Genomic DNA, 24523 nt, shown 5'->3' on the forward strand with positions numbered 1-24523 from the left:
AGGCCAGAGTTGGTGGTGTGAACGAGAGATGATAAAAAATTAACCCCTAAAAACAACGTTTTTCACTATAAATCCTTTATATGCGTGGCGGCTAGAGTCCTCTCGTCCTCTGGCTTGAGATGGCTGCCACCTATGGGTCAGATGATTACCTGCCACCATTAAGCAATTGGTAATTAAATATAAAAAAAAATTCCTAAAAAGTGTAAAATTTTGGAATTTTTTTTCACGAAAATAAATTGTCACGCACAACGAGTCTGTGTGCAAAATGTCAGCTCGATAGGATCACGGGAAGTGACTTAAAAAACGACCGAAAGATTTGCACGGTAGTAAGCGCGCAAGCAAGCAAGCAAGTGAACTTAATATAAAGGATTTTAAAAAGAGACGGTGTCTCCTGCAACTACCTTGTCCCCGACTGAGTGTGTACGCCGCACGCCACACGCACACACGCCTCGAGGAAGGACACTAGAGATGTTAGCAGCAGTGACGTGCGGTGAGGTCAATGTCTGGGGAGGCACTGGCTAGTGTCAGAGCCAGATTCACACACTGAGGGGGGCGTGTCCTCACTGAGGGGGGCGTGTTAGACACGTCCACCTCATTGAGGCAGATGTGATAGCTGCCTCCCCTGGTGCTTTTTCATTGCAGTTTCATGACGAGACCAGCGAGCCTAAATATTTTTATACACATACGTGAAATAAGTTACCTGGATTATGGAAGGCGAAGACATGAAATGAAGAGGTCTACAAACATTACATTGGTGACATACTGATTTAGTAACAGGCACGCGCTTATTGCCCGCGCTCCATCCAGTTACTGAGGGGTTGCGCAATCAGAGGGGAGGCTGAGCTCGTCGCTGCCTCACCTCTCGTCTCTTCCTGTATTTGCAGCGGAGCTCCGCAACTTTGGCGATTTTGACTATAAAATGATAGGAATCGTACAGAAATGACATTTATAACAGACCAGTGGAAACATCTTCATATTCATTTTATTTGATTATTCTTATTTTTACTTTTAGTAACAGCTATTTTCATTGAAGTATGGCAGGTGAGGTTGTGCGTCACCTGCCTCCCCTGACCGCACGTCCCTGGTTAGCAGTCACCCTCTAATTATTAGTCCCACCAATGGAGTGGTACCATACCAGGTCCTGGTGTGACCAGAACACTCATCCAACTGTCCAGAACTCATGGCATTGACGCAAATCGACACAGGCACCACCTCAGTACAAGCCCGTAGTTGGCTCACAAACCAATTGCTTTCGGTGTGGGGAAAACAAAAAAATGCAACTGGTGTTATTGGAATGGTAATACATACACGGGAACACGATGCCACTGCTCCGTACTTTAAATGTTCGCGAACACATCACGACAATAATGACACTCGACACATTCGTCAATACCGCTGCCTTAAACAAGTATATCCAGTAATAGGCCCCCTGTTGCCGGCATGAATGCGGTCTCTGTGGATTTTCACCTCTGCTGGCCTCCATGTGCTATGAATAAGAGCAGTTTTCTGAAACGTTGTCTATTTAAATCCTTTATTAAATCCTTTATATTAAGTTCGCGTGCTTGCTTGTGTGCTTGCTTGCTTAGGACCGTGCAAATCTTTCGGTCGTTTTTTAACCCACTTCCCGTGATCCAATCGAGCTGACATTTTTCACACAGACTCGTTGTGCGAGACAATTAATGTTCGTGAAAAAAAATTCCCAAAATGTTACACTGTTTAGGGAAAAAAATTAAATATTTAATTACCAATTGCTTAATACTGGCAGACAATCATCTGACCCATAGGTGGCAGCCATCTCCAGCCAGAGGACGAGAGGACTCTAGCCGCCATGCATATAAAGGATTTACGGGTTATACTTATTTACATTTTTCTTTAAAGTTTTCTGTCGAGTGAGTTTTTTTTTTGTGTGCTTGTGCACCACTGCCAACGCAGCACCATTGCCAAGGCATAGTGTGTTGGTGGTACATCTGGATAAAATTCCAACCCCCTGTTTGTTCTTGTTGGTTTTCCTGTGTGTACAAACTTTTTAAAAACGTTCCAGAAATAGGCATTTTCATAGTTTCGGGCACGCATTTAGTATCGTTCGAAAGCCCGTTGTCTCAGGGTGTTTAGTTTCGACTTTGCTTTGCTGAGTTATGAGCGAATACAAAAATCGCACTAACGTGGACTACAAAATACAAAACCCCCGCTACACTAAGGAATTAATGTGCACTACGAAATCAAACGTTTGTTTTCTGGCCACGTGGACCAACCGTGAGCCTAGCAACAGGTGTCCCTAGCAACGGTGTCTCTAGCAACGTGTGTCCTTAGCAACACGTGTTCCTAGCAACGGTATCCCTGGCAAACGGCGTCCTGCAACAATAGACGTCCCTAGCAACGATGTTCCTAGCAACTGTATCCCTAGCAATATGCATCCTTAGCAACAGGTGTCCCTAGCAACGGTGTCCCTAGCAACATGTGTCCTTGGCAACAGATGTCCCTAGCAACGGTATCCATAGGAATATGCGGCCCTAGCGACGGTGTCCGTAGCAACGGGTGGGGTCCAGGAAGTCATAGGAGAACATTCAGGGAACCTAGTGAAAAAGTACTGGAGAGAATGAGTGATTGAATGACGCAAGAATAAGAATGAATAACAGGAATGAGTGATTGAATGAGGTAGGAATGAGAGGTGTGAATGTCTGACTCCCCCCCCCCTAGGTGCGTGACGTCATTTATGGACAGCTCCTGAGGTGTTCAGGTGTGTCTGGGGAGGGTCAGGATGACGACTGATGAGTGGCGTCAGGTGTGTGGTGAGTATCTGTCACGGGGGCAGGTTTCCGATGAGTGTTGAAAGGCGTCAACAGAGGCTGGGGGTGCAGCCAATGGGGGTGAGAAGCGAGGACGGAGAGACGCGTTAAGAGGTGGGGGGTGGGGGGGAACACAACCCCACCCTTCGAGTTTCAAATCCGAGTCATTTACGAAACGCGCTGCTGGTGCCTGCCGCTGCGGTTTGACCGCGCCGGCCTCTGTAACACGTGCGCGCACTGCGGCACGTGGGAAGCGAGAGAGAGGTCCCCGCTTCCTGACACCGCGTTCCACCATCGCCTCGCCCCTCGTCTAAGGTGCGGCCACAAATTGCGGCTCTCTGAAACGTTAAATAAGCTACGTGGTTCAACACGTGTTAGTGCTGTGTGTTTGTTTGTTTGAAACCGCTCGCGAGAGTGGCTGACTCGCGACTTTACTAGTCGAGTGCATGCGTTTGGAATGGGGCTTCTGACCTAGGCCTCGCTCGCTCCGTCAGGTCGAGTTCTTTGCGTGTTATTAACGCAAGCATGGTTGCTAATCGTAGCTGAGTGTCATTCTAGTAGACGGTGCAGTATTACTGTAGTTCATCAGAGTAGTACTGTAGGTGTCTAGGAGCAATTACTAGTGCACTGTACTGTAAGTTGCTTAGTGTGGTGGTAATACAGCATATATTCAGACGCTGACTATAAACACAGACGTGCTTCATATATCGTAGCCTCCCCCACATGATGCTCTATGATCACGTGTGGCTTTTATGTTCCAACCTTCTTCCACTAAACTCATGTACATAGAAAGTGTGTGTAAATCGATGTGTGTGTGCCTTTTTCGCCCGCGCAACGCCGGGTACTTACCGCTAGTACTCTATAAGCACGTGTTGCTTATGATGTCATTCTATCCAGGTTATACTTTAGGATTGGCCATTGTTTTACCGGTGTAGAAATACTGCAGTTGCCATTGTAATGTTTCAGTGCTGTAGTTTGTGTAGAAGTAGTTGCCTGTTTGGTGATTGAAGTCAATGGTTATGTGGCGATCGTGTAGTGGTTAAGTAGCAGTCGTTGCTAGTCCAGCAGTATATAGAGTACCGATGTAGTGGTACACCAATTGTCAGTGGATTCGTATCTTCAAGTGTATTCGTTGCCATTGTATATTTGGCAGTGGAGCAGAAGTTGCCATGCCACAGCACAGGCCGGGGTCGTCTGTATCGGTTGCTTTGCTTCTTGTAAGACAATTACGAATGTGATGTGTTTATTTATCCTTGAGCACCACGAGCAATGCAGTCGCATATTTTTCAAATTGTGACAAAATACTTAACTTAACAAAACGCGTTGGAGCCAATTGAGAAACGAGTTGCTTTTGCAAGTGGGAATTGACAAGAATGCTTAAAATACAACAAATGCAATTTACAGGTATACATATCTAAAACATTAAGCCACCCAACCGTACCAAAATATTAAAAGGAACACAATTTTTACACGAAGTATATCCGGTAAAGTCTTTAAATAGCGAATGTAGCCGCCCACGTCGTATTCAAAAGACAAGTTTTGCGAGCACGAAAAAACTAAGCTATGTTTTAAAAATATTACCAGGTCAGGCCCACTGAGCTATATAGACCCTTGTCAGAAGCGAACTGGGCACAAATGATAGCTCAACTAAGTGCCTTAGGTTTGGCGAGCGAGCAAGGGAGAGAAACACCTCCGTTATTTCGCCCGTGTTATTAAATATCCTCCGGTGTGATTCACAGGAAGGAGTTGTGTCCCTTGCGGTTCTTGGAGCACTCTTGAATTCATGGAGGGGAGGTCCCGCGGAGGAGGCGCACAAGGGAGAGGAGGTGGGCGGCGACAAGCAAAGAAGAGGGAACGCATCATGCGCCATCAGCCGAAGAACGTGGTCTTTCCAGCTGTGGAGGGGGGTGCTGCTGATAGCTGTAAAGATGACAATGGTGAGTCGTATTCATGCCAACAACTGGCATTAATGTGCGTGTATATGACATGATTTACGTATAACATAATTTAAAAATGTAAGACGTATAACTCTGGCTTTTCGTCTGGTGATGCTGGTTGTAATTACTGGTGAAACGTCTTACTCGAATTGTAGATGTTGTGGGTTTACACTTGTAACACACCGGTGTGCTGAACTAGTAGCAAATTGGCATGTTTTGTTTACGTGACAAACCTTACTAATTGGTGCTGTCGGGTGGTGGTAGGTTTAACGGCACATTTGTATTTACGTGATCTAGCCCAAATACCTATATTATGAACATGATTTAAGTTATTTTTTTTGTCATGATAGGACAATTGTTCTTAGTGAAAACTTGTATATATATGTGTATTCTGTAGTTTGACCCCAGGTAATGATTTAAAATGCACTGCTTAATTCGTCTTCATGTGGTATCAAATGGTATAATGATTACATTTGCTCATGTCCCTGTAATTAAACCTTTCACTGTTGCTTTTTAAGCAGACCATCAAACTCCAAATATCTGCGTTTGCCACTCATGCACTTGCTTTAATCACAGCACACGTTTTAATTAAAATAATCGTGGATAACTCACGGGTAGGAGCAATTTGTTGCACAAATCCTCTTAGTTCAACAAAATGCGAGTATTAGGAAGCAGATTCGCTATGTACTATTGGGAAAATTACGGATGATATAATTGCAGATATGAAAAAATAGGGCAGCAGTTTTTACAGACTCTACAGCTGCCACGGATAATTGTCGTCGTGGGTAATGGGGCCACAGATAAGAGGAGCTTTTATACACACGTATATTTACATCATATCATACTAAACAAGAAAAACAAGTTTTGCTGGCTGGCCAATCACCACCCAGTGTGCGTTCTCACTGGCAGGAGTCCATGCACCACCCAGGGGAGGGGCAGTGCCGGTAACAATTAAACAAATGCATCCCAAACATAGTAACTGTGGTTTCATGCATTACTAGCTACGAATGCTAAAGAGTGATTAAAAAGCATCTGCATTTGCGCAGTGTGTCAATTGACTTTTCTTCATGGGCTGTGCAGGTGGCATTTCCTTCCCAGCAGCAGTGGCTCCTTTCACACCATGGTGTCAGGAGCACAGCGTTGATACTGGTCCTGAGGGAGCGCAGAGGCAGGACACTGACAAAAGCTGGGCTCTGGGGCTTCAGCAGCTGCCCGATGTTCTCACAGGTACTCTCCTTTAATGTATCCGAATGAACTTACGCACTTGTGGTAAACGAGTGGTTTGAGACAACCCCATAACATTGGACCAAGTGTATTACACTGCACAGACAATGTTGAAAAGTAACACGGTGTCACCAACTTCACTTGTATTCTATATCAAAATACTGAAGGCTTCAATTGCCCCATCGGTGGTAAGATTAAAATTATAGCCCTGCAATTACTTGCTCACGCCACTGCTGGCAGAAGGGAGCTCAAAAGAGCCCCAAAAGAGGGTATTTGGCCTACTCTTCCACCTGGCCAGACATCTTGCCTGTGCACTTATGCATTTATACTGGTGGGTGGACACGGTGAATTTAAGGCCTTTTCCCATTGTTTAAACTGCCACACAAGTTCGATTAGATCTCCCGGCGACCTCTGGATCGCAAGTCCAGCGTGCTAACCCTTACATCACCGCAGCATCCGTTAGCCCCCCCCACACAATTGGCCAATGGCGCAATGGAGCGGTGAGCGTTTTGTCTTTGCGGCCACCCGTGCAGCGGAGTCGATGGCCCATGCACGCGCCGCGGAGATGCTGGCCATGCTGCAGGCGGTGAAGAGGAAGAGCTCGGTGCGACGAGTCTTCCAGACGCTGCCCACGCACATGCGGCGCCGCGCCATGAGCCACAACGTCAAGCGGCTGCCATGCCGCCTTCGCGACGCCGCCAAGAGGGAGGTGCGACAATGCGCAGCGAGACCCCTTGCCATGTTCACTCGCACACCGCCTGTACGCCGTACGCACAGCTACACGTACTCAACGCTCTGCCTGTATGTACGGAACGCACAAGCACTCGTGCGCTACCAGCTCTGTGTTACATATACACGTATCCATGCATACACGTATAACAAATGAGCGCTCTCTCAACCGACTACACCACGCGCACACAATATGTACACGTATGCCGAACACACAAGCACGTACACCACAATAACCATTTACTATATACACACAAAACATACGTCTATAGACCAACACACTGGCGCTTACACCACTGGCTGTGCATACTATATAACCATTTATACAGCATTGGGAAGTCACTTAAATACTGGAGTCAATTAAATTCAATATGTTTTAGCTTTTATTTCTTTTTTTGTCACAGTCCGCGTTTCTAATTCGTTTGTCATGGCAGGTAATATGCAACGATCTAATGCTTGAACCCTTGGACACTGTTGCTGTTCATTATCAAATACGTTGGTAATTGGCTTTTTCACAAAAATGGCGCCCGCGAATTGCGGAAATCGATGGGGAGCACCGTCCTCACTCGTGCTACGTTGCCTCCCCCACGCCGCAGATGGATGAATCCAGTGCCAAGGCGAAGGTGGTGCCCAAGTGCCGCTCGCGTAAGGCGCGGCGTCGACACGGCAGCCTGCTGCTCGACTACAACCGGCGGCAGCGGCGCCACATCTGGCTTGAGACGCACATCTGGCACGCCAAGCGCTTCCGCGTGGCCGAGCGCTGGGGCTACCGGCTTGGTTTGCAGCCCACCACAAAGACATACCGCAGCGCCTACCGCGCCATGGCCCAGCGCTGCCTCCTGCAGGTTCGTCGCGCGCCCGGCCGCTCCGTCTCCGTCTCTGACGCGCACGTTCCCTTCGCCGTTACGTTTTTATCCGGGTGGGTGACGCGGAGGCCAGAGTGCTCGATTCATCCAGAGCCATTCCAGTGTGTTACATCTCTGCAGGTTGATAAAATGGGAACCGCTTCATGGGAAGTCCGAAGTCTCTGTATTTGAATCTCAATCTGCAGAGCATTGTGAAGCCACTGCAGTAATTGTGATGTCTCCCATACAGGATGTGTCTTACTACTGCTGTCTGGAGCTCAAGGGCAAGGAGGAGATGCTCCTGGGAGTTTTATCCACACTGTGCAGCCCAGAGACAGGTAACCCAAACTTTTGGAATGGTGAACATTTCCCAGTTGCTGAATAAGTATAACCCGTAAAAACAAACTTTTTCACTATAAATCCTTTATATGCGTAGCGGCTAGAGTCCTCTCTGGGTCAGATGATTGTCTGCCAGTATTAAGCAATTGGTAATTAAATATTTAATTTGTTTTCCCTAAACAGTGTAAAATTTTGGAAAAAAAATTTCACGAACATTAATTGTCTCGCACAACGAGTCTGTGTGCAAAATGTCAGCTCGATTGGATCACGGGAAGTGGGTTAAAAAACGACCGAAAGATTTGCACGGTCGTAAGCAAGCAAGCACGCAAGCGAACTTAATATAAAGGATTTAAAAATACGATTAGTTATCATATGAGTGGTTGGTGGCTGCCAAGGTACTGAGAGCAGAAGCTATCCCTCGACCATTGTTAATGCCATTGACTTACTAGATGCATGTGTAATTTGCTAGTAAATTGTAAAGGTTGGTGTTCGTAGAACAGCTGCTATAGTTTCAGTTATCGCTTGTTATATATGTTGTCTTTCATTACGTCGTGAAATCTTCCCCACATGAATTAGAAGTGTCTGTGAGTGGCTTTGTGTTCTACCAATCATCTGGCCCCCACTGATGTTGGTTTATTTCGTTTATTCTAATTTTTTACCAGGCACTTCTTTTGATGGGGCGGATTACCTCGGTGGACAAAGGCAGGGGTCCTTGGTGATGTACAGAGCAAATGGCTTTCCCACCCAACCGCTGGGTCCTGTCACCTTTTTATGGCGGCCATTGCAAATGCCTGATGAACGAGAGACGAATACGGAGCACCGGCAGCTATGGATCTGGGTCCATCCTGCCATGAAAAATGTAAGCACTTTTTGTTAAAATGTGTTTACTATGTTATACGCACTTTCGGCATTTACCACAAATGAGGCACTGTCACAGTCAAAAATACAACATTGTCAATATGTATGGGACGTCTCTTTGAAAGTAAGTTTCATTGAAAGAGTTTGACTTATTCATTAATAAAGTTGTTGGTTGGGCACATACTCACAAACTGAATGCACCATCACTATCCCAGCATGGATGACATCCGACACCACGGTATTGTCTCACCACTTGTCCCTTGTCAAGAACGATGGAATTTTTTCCCCCATGTAATTTAGAGTTTTGATTGTTTGACATACTAAAAAATGCATGTAAAGTATGAGAAACATATGTTTGAAATCGTGCAATTGCCCTTGTACTAAAGCTGAGTTGGGGGCTGTGGCAGCAACCTTGACTCATCATTCTTGTGGGGGTAAATAAATTTAGTACTACTTTGAGGTGCGTCTTTAGTGATTTGCTGCTATGACGAGACTGGCCCCCCCACGAGGTATGAATGTATAATTTCCACCACATTGTGAAGGCCACCAACACTCCTTTGTGCATGGAGACATTTCCATATTGACCTTTACAGCTATTTATTTTTCTTTGCAGGAGGTTTTGTCTGAGCTGAAGGAGAATTTCAAATGCTTAGAGCCAGTGTTAGAGCCACCAGACCTCAAAGTCACTCCAACACAGACTCCAGGTGTCACCGGCCCAGCGGAGGGCACTCAGTCATCCGCTGAAGCCTCCGGCATACAAGCGGCATCCGCACCGCAGCGAGCGCAGCTTGGCGAGACCTCCGCCGCCCGTAAAAGCGAAATGAAAGCGGCGCTGCCGGAGGCGGTGCGCGGTGCCAGAAGGGGCAAAGCGAGTGGGACGAGGAAGCGGCGGGCGGAGGACGGCGAGCAGCCCGGAGCTCCTCCGGCGAAGCGCATTTACGGGGACGGAACCCGCGGTCCACGTGAGCCCAGGAGCTGGATGTCGGTTTCCACAGGGACTGCTCTCACGTAAGACACCCCCCCTCCCTTCTCCTTCGCGCCCCTACGAACTTCGATTAGCACGGTTGGCTATGTACGTTGTAAAGAAAGTTCTACATACATACGGAGGGGCAAACAAGGGCTCTTGCATGCAGTAGTCGCTCATGATATAAAAAACATTCCATTTCATTTTTTTATCAACAATTGTTATCACGTGTATTTTCAGTCATGTGATGAGATCAAGATATGTCTTTCTGAACACAATGTCACGTCACGACAGAATGGCCCCCAGAAGATGACGTTACAGAACTTCTTCTCGAGTCACTTAATTAGGCCTCGCATAGAATGTTAGATGACACACCTGCTCTGTGTCGCGTAGAATACCGTAGATCGCTAAATCACCTTCTTTAATCCTCTGAGGTATCGTATGCAAATTCCGCATTAAGTGAAAACCTATTTTTATTGTGCAGGCATTGTTATTGGGTTGGTACAATTAATTCACTACACATGGGACCATGATTTAATCACAGGACGCTGCTTTGATTCTAGCCAATCCGCTTAGTGTTATAACAGATAACCCTGTCAGTTGTGGGCTACTTTGGATTTCTAACTCTCAGGTAAAATATGCGGGTGGATAAAACATTCCTATTCTCAAAGGTAATGTGTATTTGTCCGTCCCCTAGCTTTTGCCAGGCCAATGGTTTCATGAAGCTGAACAAAGTTGATGTGCTTAAATGGGGGATAAATCGTGATGAAGCCACTGTCATATTGCAGCCCATCACTGGGAGGTGAAGGTCTGCTATGATGAAAACCAAGTAGTAGTTGATTAATTTATTGACTCAAAATCCTGCTGTTAGGAGTTTCAAAGCACTTTGTTGTAATCTCTTGTAGTGGGTCAACTGCATGCATTTTTTTGTTCCTTAAAGTTGTACTCGTAATAATCCCATAACATTTCAACATTCCGGTTCCAGCGTGACCACATTGAAATTGTAAATCCTGAATTTCGAGTTTCTTAGATCGCAAGCTGGAGCTACAAGCTACCACCACCAGGGGGGGGGGGGGTCCATTACACGTGGTGTACACACCGCGGCAAGCGTGTGGCGGTGGTGGTGCGTGTTGAATTGGCTAACGAGTAAAAGGCGCAGGTAACATCCCACGTGGCGTGATGGTATACAGGTTACAGCCATTTGTTTTGTAAGAGCCTTAGGAGGAAAGTCCGCTGAAGGTGTAGTATATAAGCCGTTGTGCGTTTATCCAGGTGCAGGTGGCGATACACATGTCATAGTGACTTGGAAGCAGGTTTGGCAGATGACTAGGGGATAAGGAGACCCTAGGTATGAGTTGCCCCCACATTCTTGGCAATGAGGTGCTCTTAGGAGGCGGCAATCGCTACGATTCTGACGCAGGTATGAGTCGTAATGCTGTATTGACCCTGTCGTAAACCCGACGGAAGTTGTTTCATTTTAATATCATAGTGTTCTGTAATGTTACATCACATTGTTACTGTGAAGTTTGTTTCTCCTTAATGAAGCTGCATACTTGTCGGACAGCCAGGGTGTAGGGTACATGTCTGCCAGTTAAGATCGGTTTGTTGTCTTGTTTCCTCGAAAGGGTGACTTATTCAGGGTTTTGAAATCAAACACTTGTGGTACATTTTCATTAATACGTGCATTCACCTGTGTGGCTTTGCAGTGACCTGACAATGGAGATGGTGAGGTTTCAGCTGATCGGTCCCCGCTCCGGATTCATACTGACACACGCTCTCCGGCCTGCAGACATTCACCACCACGTAAGATCCACATGTCCTGCACGAGATGAAGCATCCATTCGGATCTCTATCAGCGGTTTAACTTTTCGTGCGAGAGAATGGTCCACAGAAGCGGGATACCAAAGAGATGCCTCTTGAGGTCCATTCAGGTGACTTCTTTTCAACACGGTAGGGGGAAGAACTTTCCAATACACCCTGCCACTGGGAGTAATGGTCAACGCAGGACAGTAAAACCAATATATTTTTTTTATTCTAAGAGCTGGCATTTGACCAAATTAACTGCAGAACCAAATTTAATGTGATTGTTTTTTTTGTGCATTCATTGGTGAGCAGGCTGACACCATAAAATCATTAAAGGCTGCTCCCAAGATTAATTCCCAAGATCTTAGTGGTCCCAGATCAGCGCTCTGACCTCTGAGCCACCTTGGCCACTTCAAGATCCGCTCTTAAATGACTGCTTTTCGACATCGCAGCCCAGTGCAGTTTGGTGTTGCCCAGGATCACACTACTCGTGTATGACTTGACACTGCACGGTCATTCTGATGAAGCAATGCCTAATGAGAGTCGGGAAAGTAAGAATACACGTTTAAATAAAATGTCAAGGGTGTGGAGACATTAAACAGACTTATAGTGCCATCGAGATGAGATTAAAGGCATGATTCACGTGCAAATGTTCCTCTTTGTCTCACTTTTGGTGAAAGAGTGCTGACGGTTACATTGCCAACGATAGGCAAACTGCCAAGGCAATGTGTGACAGCCACTTTGTCAAGATGTGAATGTGGCCTCAATAAGTCCGTGTTCGCTCTCACGAGCAGTGGAGTGGTTCTCACACCCAATAGTGGTCCTGATGATCCGGTAGTGAAAATTCGCGTATCCACGGCTATCACAAGCTTGTCGACCGGTTTATTGAACTTGCAAGGATGACGGAGGCAGAGTTGACCCAGTCCAGGATTAGATTTTTCAACCTCTTCGATTGTGAGTTTCATGCCTTCGCTGTGGCACCGCTCGGTCAAATGAATTGCTGGCCGAAGTGGCGCACGCCCGTGTCCGGTGCTATTGGAGGCAAAGATTGATGCTTCCTGCAGGTTGGTGAAACTCACAAACGCGTTGAAAGACGAGGTGGCCGGGAGATGTCCTCTCGTGCATTGTCGGTTATTCTGCAGCTGCTCTAGTTTCCTTCCACATGCAAAACACGCCGTCACGGAATCGTTAAAACATCCCAACGCAGACCCTGCTGAAAAATTGTTGACCATTTTTGAGGTTTCCTGCACAAATAAATGACAGATATAAAATGTACACTGCCAGACGTATGGGCCTTTCAGATTAATATTTACCACATTTGTATTTTAAACAAGGTGACCTAAATCTCGTCAGCAAGGTATGGCCCATCGAACATTATTACTGCATACACTGATACGGGCAGAACCTTGCCTTGAACATTATTGGGCCTAGTGGTGTGGCCTGTTTGACCAATGCTACTTTAGGATTGCATCGCCCAAATATTAAGGGCGAGAAGAATTTTCCAATGAAGCTAAAATGTTTGATTTAATTTGCCTACTGTGGTGTTGACACCCAACATTGTTGATAAACGGTTAATACCTTTCACATCAGCGTACTCCGTGTCATTGCATGTGTAGGCCAACCCTTAGCTGATGAGACTCGGTGGAGTCGTAACCAATTAACTGTGTTTTTTTTGTGAACCAGACTTTATTTAGACTGGAAGAGAATCCAATGAGCTATGGAGCCATTTTTTTTTACAGATACCTCAAAGGCTTGTAGGCCAGTGGATTAAATGGTAATTGCATTTGATTGAAGATATCTAACTTTCCCAAGTTGGATATAATTGAACGTGTGGATTGAAGATGAAGGCCAGTTCAAGGTTGAAAGCACTAATTGTGATTACCGCATAAGAGGGACTCGCAAGGATGCAATTCTAAACGGATGTCACACTTTGTTGCTATGGCATGACACGTTGTTTGTGTTGATGTATAGTCTGAAGGCCAGGGCAAGACTTCATGGTGGCTGAAAGTGTGCAGCGAGCCGTCGCACGTCCTGCAGCATGAGAATCAGGGACAAATCTTCCAGCTTCTAGCCGGTACAATGCAGCAGCATGACACACCGTTACACGGCGGTTTAAAATAACCCTGCATTAATTCCTGATGAAACACTACTAATGGGGTGGCATGATGTGAGGTTTTTGACTGTTGTAAACTCTTTACTACTTATTACACATATAGTCACGTGCTAATATAATACTGGACGAGGGACCTTCCTATGCTGTGGATGTCGTGGCCGTTATTTGATTATACTTAACGCTGAGCACTGCTGGTTGGTGAAGGCCGGCAGCATAGATATGGGAGCGTAGATGTGCAGTCCAACAATGGATTTTGCCGCAATGCTTTTTGCTACCCACGATGTAGCCCCGCAGCCTATAACACCTGCTGTGCTGAGTGGTCACCCATCCAAGCACCATACAGGCTTAGGCCTGCTTAGCTTTCAAAATCCTCCGAGATTTGTGGCAGCATTCTGTGTGATTTGGTCATAGGGTCTTAATATTTATGCTGTACTTTACACTGCAACACCTCTCAAGACTGATAACTTTTACACTCGTAATTCCCAAGGTAAGGATTTATTCCACACACATTTGTACTTAAACCAACAGATGCATGTAATGTGTCACAGCTCAGCTTGCATTCGAATGGTGAACATGGGAAAGGCAGACTCTGTATCACCGCTGAGGCAGAGTCTTGGGGGAAAAAATCTGCCGTCATTGCATAACCCATTCGTGACGGCGTGAGTGCCAAGTCATCACCGTGTGAAGTCGGGTTTCACCACTGCAGGATTTCTGCCTGGCCGCGCTGGACAGTGCCCTGCTGCTGCTGTGTCGTGGTCAACGCACTGCGCCACGAACCCAGTGACCCGACTTTGATTTCCGCTCGTGAATAATAACAGTGGCAAATATTTTAACCAGTCTCGGGCCTCCACTAGGTTGACTCGGCCTCATATGAGTACCTGGTGTGATTTGTAAACATCAGCACTGGGGAGACCAAGGCAGCTTGTTATAGTGCAAGCCTCACCACTCCCTTGTATACCATACTGGGCTTAATAGGTGCTCTCTAACAGGACTTGCTCCAGCAGCCTGTTTAAGGCTATTCAGGTTTCCCTCGCTTCCTGCAGTTAGATGCGTTCTAAAAAAGGGGCGCACAAAGCGAAACCGAATGACCGGCAGCCTGCCGAGTAGTGCATACACCACACACACAATGTTGGCCCACCTCTGACCGCACAGTCACATGAGAGTAAATTCAACCCACAGAGTGCATTTTGGGTAGAAATAGCTTAGCCGCATTCACGTGAAATCGCACAAACTGAGCCTGCATATAAAACGAGGGAAACCTGTACCTGGGATATTAGTTTTGTGCACGACTGCTGCGAGGTGACTTCTGTCACTGCCGCCCTCCCGCCCAGGGTTGGGCAGTGCCTCGGACGTGCCTCCAGGGTGCGTGCTGGGTCTGACGGTGGGCGACCCACGCCTCGATCTCCCCAACAAGCGGACGATACCTGCGGACCCCCCCAGCATCCCTCCTGCGAGTGGTGGTGCCGCAGGTGGTGCATTGTGGCTGGTGGTTGAGTGCGGGCTCATCCGATCATCGTCGTCATCAATATCAATGCCATCATCATCTGTAGAAAATGTAACCGAGCGTAGGGATATCCTGAGGTGTTTGCTGAACGCGCGATGTGCATGCCTGGCTCTTTAGGCATTTAGTGGAGTTACGTGGCATGTAGCAATTCGATTTATTCTCGTGATTAGGGATTGTAAATTCGACAATTTGATTTGTTTGATGGTGTCAGGTGCTGGAGGGCTATAGCTCTTAATTGACATACCTACACGATCTACCCCAAAATTAACAAGTACCGAATTCTAATATTGGTCAGGAAAGCTTACTTACGAGATTAATTTCAGGAGATACATTTTTGTTTAGTGTTGATTGCCGTCGGCCAACATTTTGCCCGACGGACGAATCCCCGAGACTCACTGCGAATGTTTTGTGTTTTGAAGCGTTGCTTGTTCAATGCTCTATTTTCCCCTCCTCTTTGGTTGCACTCTCTGTCTGTATCTCTGTCTGCTGTCAGCATGGCTGGTGGAGGGGGGGGAGCTCCGATGCACAACTTCACAAACATTGCACAAAGCACCCTCTGTGGTCTCGTGCTCGGTGGGAGCCTCAGCTGATCCATGCTGGATGTTCCAGGTTCAAGTCCTGGCGAGACCCCTACACCAACACTACTCACTCAAAGCACGCGCCGCTCTCTTTGTCCACGGCACAGGCGACAATTCTTCTTAATGCTCGCCACACTCCAATAACTCCTGCACTCGCGATACCCGCACACCCCTTGTCACACACGTGCGCTTGTTCCTTCGCTGCAGCCGTTAACGTGTGCTATTCTGATGCTGTTCCTGTTCATTCTTCTGTGTTTGTAATGTTCATTTTTAGCTTAGTCTTTTAATGAGATAAGTGAATAAATATTGGCCAAGGTGATGGTGGCAGAAGGTCTTACATATACACCACACCACCAGATTGAATAGTATGGAGAGGAAACCATTCAACACGTAGGCTTTCGCGACCAATATTCATAATCAACGTTTTTAGGTTAGATCGTGTTATTTATAAATGTGTCGAAGCGTGAAACCACAACATGCGTGAAACCACAACATTACAACAAAATTGTAAATGTTGTGGTTTCACGCTTCAACACACCGGTGGGGCTTAAGTAGTGAACTATTTGTCTTTTGTCAACGTGACACTTTTTTGCTGATTGGCCGTGTCGGGTGGTGGAGGGTTACGACACATTTATAAATAACACGATCTAACACAAAAACGTTGATTATGAGGAAACCATTTGTAGCCAATCTTGCAATGCAGTGGTGCTCATTATCGTGTAGTGTTAGCAAAGTCTAATGAACCGATGATAACACTGCAGATAATGCAGAGGGCTGGCTATCATCTGCACTGACAGATGGGTATTGTGGGAACTGTGCCATTGGCTGTAGTCTGGCTCTGGTGTGCTGAGCTTAAATTTGAGGGGACAGTGCCGTGCAGAGGCCATGGAGAGTTAAACTTCCAATAAATAATGCACAGAACCATTTAAAACCCATTTAAAATGTCTTCACGTTTGTGGAAGAGCAGTCTCAGTGCAGCATAATCATTCCCAAGAAGTGAGTTGTATCTGCCTAGTCCCTAATGGCTATGGACAAAAATAGGTATTTTTTTGCTTGATTCAGTCTTATAGATTTTGGAATAAAAAATTCTAGTCACGTGACAGCCCACATTTTAGGGTAAGGCATCTAGTGTGAGTAAAATGTCTACGAAAGTGATTTCAGAAATACTTCTGTGTTCATGTTTGAGTTGTGATTCTCTGTAATGCGATGCGTTACTCGCTGAGAGTTCTGACTAGATACTATATCATGTCACTACATGAGGCTTAGGGCATAACCTGAATGTAATTGGTGATAAAACAAATATATACGTATGCAAAAGTCTTCTTGGTTTTTTCGGTAAAGTCACGTAGAAGGGAAGTAATAAAATAATAAAAATAAAACAATGAAATAATTCTCACGACGTTCCGCAAAAGTGTTAATAATTAGCATGTGGTGCTGGCTTGTGATTGGTTGGCTGTCCTCGTCTATAAAACAACCAACACATGCTTTGAAGACAGGGGACGAGGACTCTGGAGTGGGGTGTTTGTGCGCGTGTGTGTGTGTGCGCGTGTGTACGCGACGGTGTTTTATGTCCCGCCCCTCGCCAGCTTGCAACAACGAAGCGAACGCGCTAGCGAGGAGCCTGCAGGACGGACACGCGCAGAGCTGGATCTGGGACCGCTCCGTCCGCGATGAGGTCACGGAGACTAAGATCTCAGAGCAGGTATGGCCACACGCTCGGCTCGAGCAGGCAGATGCCGCAGCTGAGCGCGTGCCAGAGCAGTGGCTCCCAATATCTCCCACCTGTCACCTGCCCACGTGTTCTACCTACGCATAGCTTTATATTGAAGTAAGCATTTGAAAAATGACATTTCAATGACACACAAAGCAACCACCTAAGACGTGTGGTTAGCACTTCGTAATAGTTCATTGTTCATCATGTAATATTTACACTTTTAAGACTTAAAGTCGCTGACTGTCACCGTGAAGTGAAGGGGGAAGACTGCAGAGATGTTTCTGACACGTGACCATACATCATGCGAGCGCCGCCTTTGCGTGCATTGTCTTGAATGTCCCCTGGGGTACAGGGTACCACAGGTTGAGAACCGCTGCTTTAGATAATTCACTACGAACCACCAATGGGGGGGGGGGGGGGAGATGTGGGTGGTTAGCTCAAGTGTCTAATGCCCGTGTTGAAGTACTAAGCCAGTGTGACCGAGATCCTTAGTTATAATTTCGAGGACCAAAAAAGTACGTTAATAATGAATAACTCCAAAGTGCTGTTGTAAAGTCACCGTGCCCTCATGTGCCACCGCCGCTCAGGAGCTGAATCGCATGCGCCACAAGGCCCTGGTGCCGGGCACCCGTCTCAACCTGGGCGCCAGGGAGTCGAGCATTCCCGCGCTGCTGCTGCAGCATCCAGGCCGGCAGGCGGGGGCCGGGCTGGCGGGATGGGGGGCTGCGTGGGACCTGGTGCTGCCCAAGGCGTGGGGCATGGCCTTCTGGATCCCGCTGGTGTGTGCGCCAGCGGGTGGCCGTGGTGCTTTTCTGCGCTTGTGCGCTTTTTAAAGCGGCGGTGGGGAAGCGTGGCACATGGGCCGATGTTTGACCCATGGCTATTCCACACACCCCTTGACCACGTGTGAACACCAAGAATCCGAGTCCCATTTTGAAACGGTCTACAAAAATGATACTTTTCATTGTGAGCATTTCAGCCATACTACTCAACTCTAAGAAGGTAATATACCTCGCAAAAATGTTTCAAATGTTATTGCCCCAAGTCACTTCTATTGGAAGGACCTCTTTATGCTTTGTCAACGCACAAGTTATTTTTCAATTTGTTAATAGATAACACTGAGGTGTGTGGGTTCAGTTGTGGCCCACCAAAGGTATTTCAATGTCCTTGTCGGCCCTCGGTAAGCAAGAGGCTCTTCACCCCTGTTTTAATGAATGTGTGTTTGCTTTGGCACAGTAGGGGGCACAGTCATCTCAGTCAGTCAACCTATGACACCTGAGTCTGTCCCGTGACCTGCCAGCGGGCGTTCGACACTTCACGCGCCCTTCAAGTGCGCGTAGCCTGGCACAAGCGATGTGGTGACGTCACCGCCACTTGGTGGCGAATGGCGGTTGTTGATGTTGTTGTGACTACTTTAACGCCAGCGTTGTTTCTCCGGTGTGGCCCTGCCTGCGGCGGGGGGATGGTGCAGGTGTACCGCGGCGTTGTGGTCGGGGGCCTCCGCGAGGCGGAGCGGCACTCGCAATACCAGGGGGCGCCTTACTTCCCCTGTGATTTCCCGGACTGCCCCGCCGGCTCGCGCCACGACGCGGAGAGCAAGGAGGCGGCGATCGCCAAGTTCAAACGGTGGGAACACGCCAGCGGTTAGCGGCTGCACGAGCCGCGTTGACTCGCGGCTTTACGTTTCCTCTGTTCGCCTCGTTGATTTTGACGCTCCGCCGCACAACTGTAAGGCTCGTAATCGCTTGTTGTCATGGCTTTCATACATGCGTCTTTGTCTTTTGTATATGTGGCATGATGTCGTTTCTTTGTTGTCCTTCCCCCGCATCTCCCGATTCGCACGGTTGGTTACGTACGGTGCGAAAGAAGTTCAATATACATATGTGAGCTATATCAGCAGCCTGCATTAATTTCTCAAGTTTATGATTGAAAGCCCAAGAGCATATCCATCACCTCGTTTACAGCAGCAATTGAGACTCTTGCTTCGCAAAGGTTGTGTTCCTCGGCAAAATGGAATTTGACTTTGTGTTACATAGCTCCTTTTGACTTGACATCACACACAGGTACCCACCAGCCAAGAGGCCAAACTACGTAAAGCTGGCAATGCCTACGCCCTTCCACTTCCCGTGGGAACTGCTGGTGCACGAGTGGGAGCTCATGGGCACGGAGTGGAGTGTGGAGGACGAGGAGAAACCCGAGACGGAATCTGTCATGGAGATGGAGTCTCCCTCTATCGACCCAAATTTTGGAGCCTCGTTTCTGGGCCAGACAAAGTCTGAGCTCGCAGAGGAGGCTTCTGAAGTAGAAGCGGAAGAGACTCGGGAAACCTCCGAAGTCTCTGAGAAAGAGCAGCGGGCAGAGGTGAGGGGGTGCGGCACTGCAGGAGAGGAGATCACGGCGGGAGAACTCGTGTCGGTGGATAGGGAGCCAAGCTCGGAGCGCGTGGAGCCCGGATGTGAGACGGGCGACGGCAGAGATCGCGTGGAACAAGAGCAAAAGATGGAGTTGCCTTCAGTCAACTCCATAAGCGAACCATTCTATGTGATCAGGTATGTTTTAATTAGCCGGGAGTGATGGTTGTCAATCTTCGTGAATGGCCCCGGTCTTTCCTTGACTTTTGCATCACTGTTGCACTTTGCTTTACTTTTGTCATGCAGGAGCACGAGCGTGCTGACACAGCTCGCCCACTGGTGCCGCTCCCTTCCTCCTGCCACGGGGGTGGACGGAGCGGACTTGGCGCAGCAGCCCCTGACGACAGCTCTGGCGCTGGCGATGTCGCGCGGCCATCCGCGTGCGCTGCTGTGGGTGCGTGTCGACCCGCTCCAGCGCGGCTCCCCCGAGCCTCACGCCACCGTCGCCGTGCCCGACCCCGCCGACCTGGACCTCCTGCGCCGCGACCCAGCCTACACGGGGCCCCTGGAGCCCAGGTGGCGCGACGCTTTCCGGCTTACGAGGGAGGAGCGCAGGGCGGTGGGGCTGAGCAGGCGGAAGCGGCGCCTCTTTGCTGGTGGGGGCACGGAGGGCGGAGGGGAGGATCGTGGCGGTGATGGCGGTGTTGGTGGCGATGTTGCCGATGTTAGCAAGAAGGCCGACTGGATCCTAGGGCTGCACCCGGAGCCCGTGGGTTGCGTGGCGTCGGCGTGCTCGCGCCCCACGCTCGGCTTCCTGACGCAGGGCGACTTCTCCATGGCTGTTGGGCACGGGCGAGGGTTCGGGTTTGTGAGCCTCACTGGGCTCTTGCGAACACTGCTGCAGCAGCAGCTACAGCGGCAGCTTCAGCAGCAGCTACAGCAGCAGGACAAGGCTGCACCACTACCATCTCCACCACACACTTCGCAACCTCGGGGAGTTCTGCTGCTCACACGCAACGTGAACTCCCTGCAGTACCGTTTTGTCCGGGTGAGCGTAGACGTCTAGAGTTTATCTCCGCCAGGCTCGGCCAAATGGTGTTACAGATGCAGCCCAGAGGTGCAGAGATTTGAGCAACCTCTTAAAACTCTTATGGCTGCGAGTTCAAATCGCAATTTGGGTCAACGACTCATTACCACCAATGAGTTGAATAGTAGAACTGAGGTTATCCTGTGGATTGATTGGTCCACTGCATATGAATGAGTTTGCACCCGATTAGGGCCACCAACTCTCTTTGGCAGGTAGTCTGCTCACGACAGCATCTTTACTATTGAGGTTCATTGAACATCGCCCCCTACTGCAAAAACGTGGCAGGACCCTCATGGAAGTCTTGAGACCTTAAGGATTACCTGGGTGAACTCGTGCAAATGATATACATGAATGATCCTGGTTCCTGAAAATGTTTATTGTATATGGGTTGAGCCTCATCTATTCTAGTCAAGTATTTTGCCTCTATACAGCAATGAAATGGAACTGCCTGTTTGATTTGTAAACATTTGTTAATCAATCTGAGGGTGAACTGTAAACCAGCTGCACTTAATCACAGGAGATTGTTCTTCTTCTTGTTTCTTTCGGTAAAGTCACGTAGAAGGGAAGTAATAAAATAATAAAAATAAAACATAATAAAACAATTCTCACGACGTTTCGGCTACAACGCAAGCAGCCGTCTTCAGGTGAAGAATGAGACACTACCAAACTAGGAGCTTATATATAAGCTGCATTGGGGGTTGAAGAGCGCCTTAACAAAAAGAATGTGCATGTGAAGAGGGATTTAGCATATTCATGGAAAATGCGTAGGCGTTGGGCGGGGGGGTGTCAAAGTCATATTATGCCCATGCATTATGCAGGATCAGCAGCAACCAAGGGGGGTGCAGGGATTAGCAGTAACAAAGGAAAGGAATGTTAATGATATGTAGCTGCAGTTACTCAACAACCACGTAGAAAACTAAAGTATAAACTACATAAAAAACTAAAGTATAAACTGCATCGCACCATCAGTATACTTACTATACTCTATAATAAGCTGAGTTACTAACAGCAAGTAATACATTACAATTTTACCTCGTAAAAATTCTATAATATGCTTCCATCTAAACCTTATTCTCTTACATCACACGAGCATATACCGTACTATATACTGCCATAGATAAACCCAACATTAAATTATATACTGTATTGCTGTAAACCAACCTATATCTTATACACAGGAGATTGGTCAATTCCCTTGCAATGGGCGAGTGTTCCCAATAAGGGCAGCAGTTATTTTAATTGCGCAAAAAAAATCACAATTTTTAATCAAGGCGTTTACAACAGTGGGAGTATTAAATGCAAATTGCACGTGCATGTTAAGCTGCTTTCATATGAATATCTCTTGGAATCGATGTTTATTTGGCTGGAATTTAAAAGGGCTGCAACAGCACCCCCCCATACTTTCTTTGACATTTGCGTGTGCTCTTCCTGCAATGACCTCACATTTCACACAACTGCCAACCCCCTCTGGCTTGAGAGGCCATTGCTATAATAGCATGCGTCTGTAATATTTCAGTTTTTCGCATGACTGAACATGTACAGTGTGTGCGAGTGCTGGAACAAAGTTAAAAGTTTTGTGGTCAAGTCGTATTTGATTAAAGTTGCCTTTGTCATTACTTGGAGCGCAATATATAAAATGTCAATTCGCTTCTCAAAGCAACGATCGCATGTATATGGGCATTCAATAATTCATTAGTTTTAACCCATTTCATTCTGTGGATATGCATGAAAGCCTCTGCAGGTATTTGTTTCCTTTGAAACATGTCCCTGGCCAGAATGATTTGCCTGCGATCAATAAGAACTTTTGCTTGGCAGTCGGGGTCCTGTACCTGGCGTTCTCTCAAAAGCATTTTGTAAATGTAGTACATGTGAATGGGAAATGCTTAGGTGGGGGTTTCCCATGGACAAGCTGATGCAGGAGCCAACTAGCATACAAGCCATGCTTAATGCGTTACTGAATGCTTGAGCAATGCATCTCTGCGGACCTGCTTGTCACCACCTGTACTTGTAAATAATTTGGGTCATTGCTGAGGTGTTTGCAGGGTGAATTTCTCAAGCAATGGGTCTGATACTTAAACCAATGACTTGTGGAAACGCCTGCTGTATCCATTTAAGCTCATTCGGCTCCGCTGCATGGATTGTGGTCGGAGTTCATGCTAGTAAGTTCGTTTAGGACTCACATTCCAGAAAGGCACGCAGTGGAATAAAACTGACCACAATCCTAAATTTCGATTGAAAGCTTTCGTGACTGCAGGGATTGATATTCTTGGTTCTTTCGGTAAAGTCACGTAGCAGGGAAATATTAGTATAAACCAAGAACACAATCCTAAAATTACAAGTTTAAAATTCAGTGGTGGGTTTAGCTCAGTCCATAACATTGGTACCCATAAAATGAGCACAGCTTGTGAAGAGCCAGCAGTGGTTGTCAAGACATTTACTCTTTAAAGCCGGTAATATAAAACAAAGATGTGTTAGAAACCTGCAGTGTGGTGGTCACTAGTCATCCAATGAATGGCAGGACTGATCCTGTGGTGACAATCCTTTGTTTTAGCGAAATCACCCGTTGCAGGTATTGTATTACGAGCCTGAAAGAATGTGAAATTCCCACCACATGGCTCCATTCCCACTCAGCATGAGTGGCAGTTTTATTTTGACGAGTAAGGACACCACTATGGTCTTACCTTTCTGTGAAACACATACTTCCACAAACCAAGCATTGCATGCATTGTATACGTTTAAAGATTTCATACTTAAGAGATTTGGGCCATGGTGCTCATCTCTTGATGGGAATTACACATCGTAGGAGGTATGTGATGCTATACAACTGTTAACTATTGTCCACAAGGTTGGTACTTATTTTAGCAGCCTCGGTAAGCATGCTCAGAGTAACCCTGAAGCCAGCCAAATATTTTGATTGCTGTGCCATGTGATTAATCACCAGTGGAAAGCAAGTGCCAACTGGGACAATCAGAACCCATTCAACACAGGCTACTCCGACAGCTCAGTCTCCTAGTGTCATCCCACAATCCCATGTTTCAGAGAAATGGCCGGATGATGACATTCCCAGACCATTCGTGCCAATTTCAGGTGCAAATCAGTCTGGCCAAATCGTAGCAAATACAGATGTACAGGCCTTTATTATGTATTACACCATAAACCACAAACCATTCCTATACACCAAAAAGGAACTTCGTGTTTGTTGGCGATACATTTCTCGTTCTCACTACAGCAGAAAGCAATGTTCCAATATTTTTACAGGTCGACATGAAACTGCAATGTGCACACGTATGTAATTGTACAGTAGCCAGCTTAAACTGCTGGGGATTTCTGGGTAATAAATCACCGTTTACCCATAAATACATCTTGGTCAGCCTATTGGTATTCCAGACTAGCAGTCTTTAAATCCTTTATATTAAGTTCACTTGCTTGCTTTGCGCGCTTACGACCGTGCAAATATTTCGGTCGTTTAACCCACTTCCCGTGATCCAATCGAGCTGACATTTTGCACACTCGTGCGTGAAAATTTATTTTCGTGAATTTTTTTTCCCTAAATTTTACTTTTTAGGAAAAAATAAATTATATTTAATTACCAATTGCTTAATGGTGCAATGCAATCATCTGACCCATAGGTGGCAGCCATCTCAAGCCAGAGGACGAGAGGACTCTAGCCGCCACGCATATAAATGATTTA

At 47.0% G+C, this 24523-nt stretch overlaps 1 protein-coding gene across 2 annotated transcripts; it reads left to right on the forward strand.

Annotated features, from left to right (window-relative positions):
* Positions 1 to 2366: 2366 nt before the first annotated feature.
* Positions 2367 to 24321, forward strand: POP1 (POP1 homolog, ribonuclease P/MRP subunit). 2 transcript variants are annotated; one of them, XM_061562522.1, is made up of 16 exons: positions 2367 to 2789; positions 4526 to 4723; positions 5804 to 5950; positions 6481 to 6656; positions 7273 to 7521; positions 7772 to 7859; positions 8523 to 8719; positions 9332 to 9726; positions 11389 to 11485; positions 13457 to 13559; positions 14930 to 15067; positions 17267 to 17382; positions 17982 to 18173; positions 18866 to 19020; positions 19458 to 19943; positions 20052 to 24321. In XM_061562522.1, the coding sequence occupies exons 1-16, from the start codon at positions 2759 to 2761 to the stop codon at positions 20809 to 20811; spliced, it is 3528 nt and encodes a 1175-aa protein (XP_061418506.1). In that variant the 5' UTR covers positions 2367 to 2758; the 3' UTR covers positions 20812 to 24321. The 2 variants fall into 2 exon arrangements, with proteins under 2 accessions (XP_061418506.1, XP_061418507.1); XM_061562523.1 differs by having other exon boundaries at positions 2368 to 3101.
* The last annotated feature ends 202 nt before the right edge of the window (positions 24322 to 24523 follow it).

The sequence above is a fragment of the Lethenteron reissneri genome, chromosome 29, assembly GCF_015708825.2.
Source record: "Lethenteron reissneri isolate LAM-NWPU_2019-01 chromosome 29, ASM1570882v1, whole genome shotgun sequence".
NCBI lineage: Eukaryota > Metazoa > Chordata > Hyperoartia > Petromyzontiformes > Petromyzontidae > Lethenteron > Lethenteron reissneri.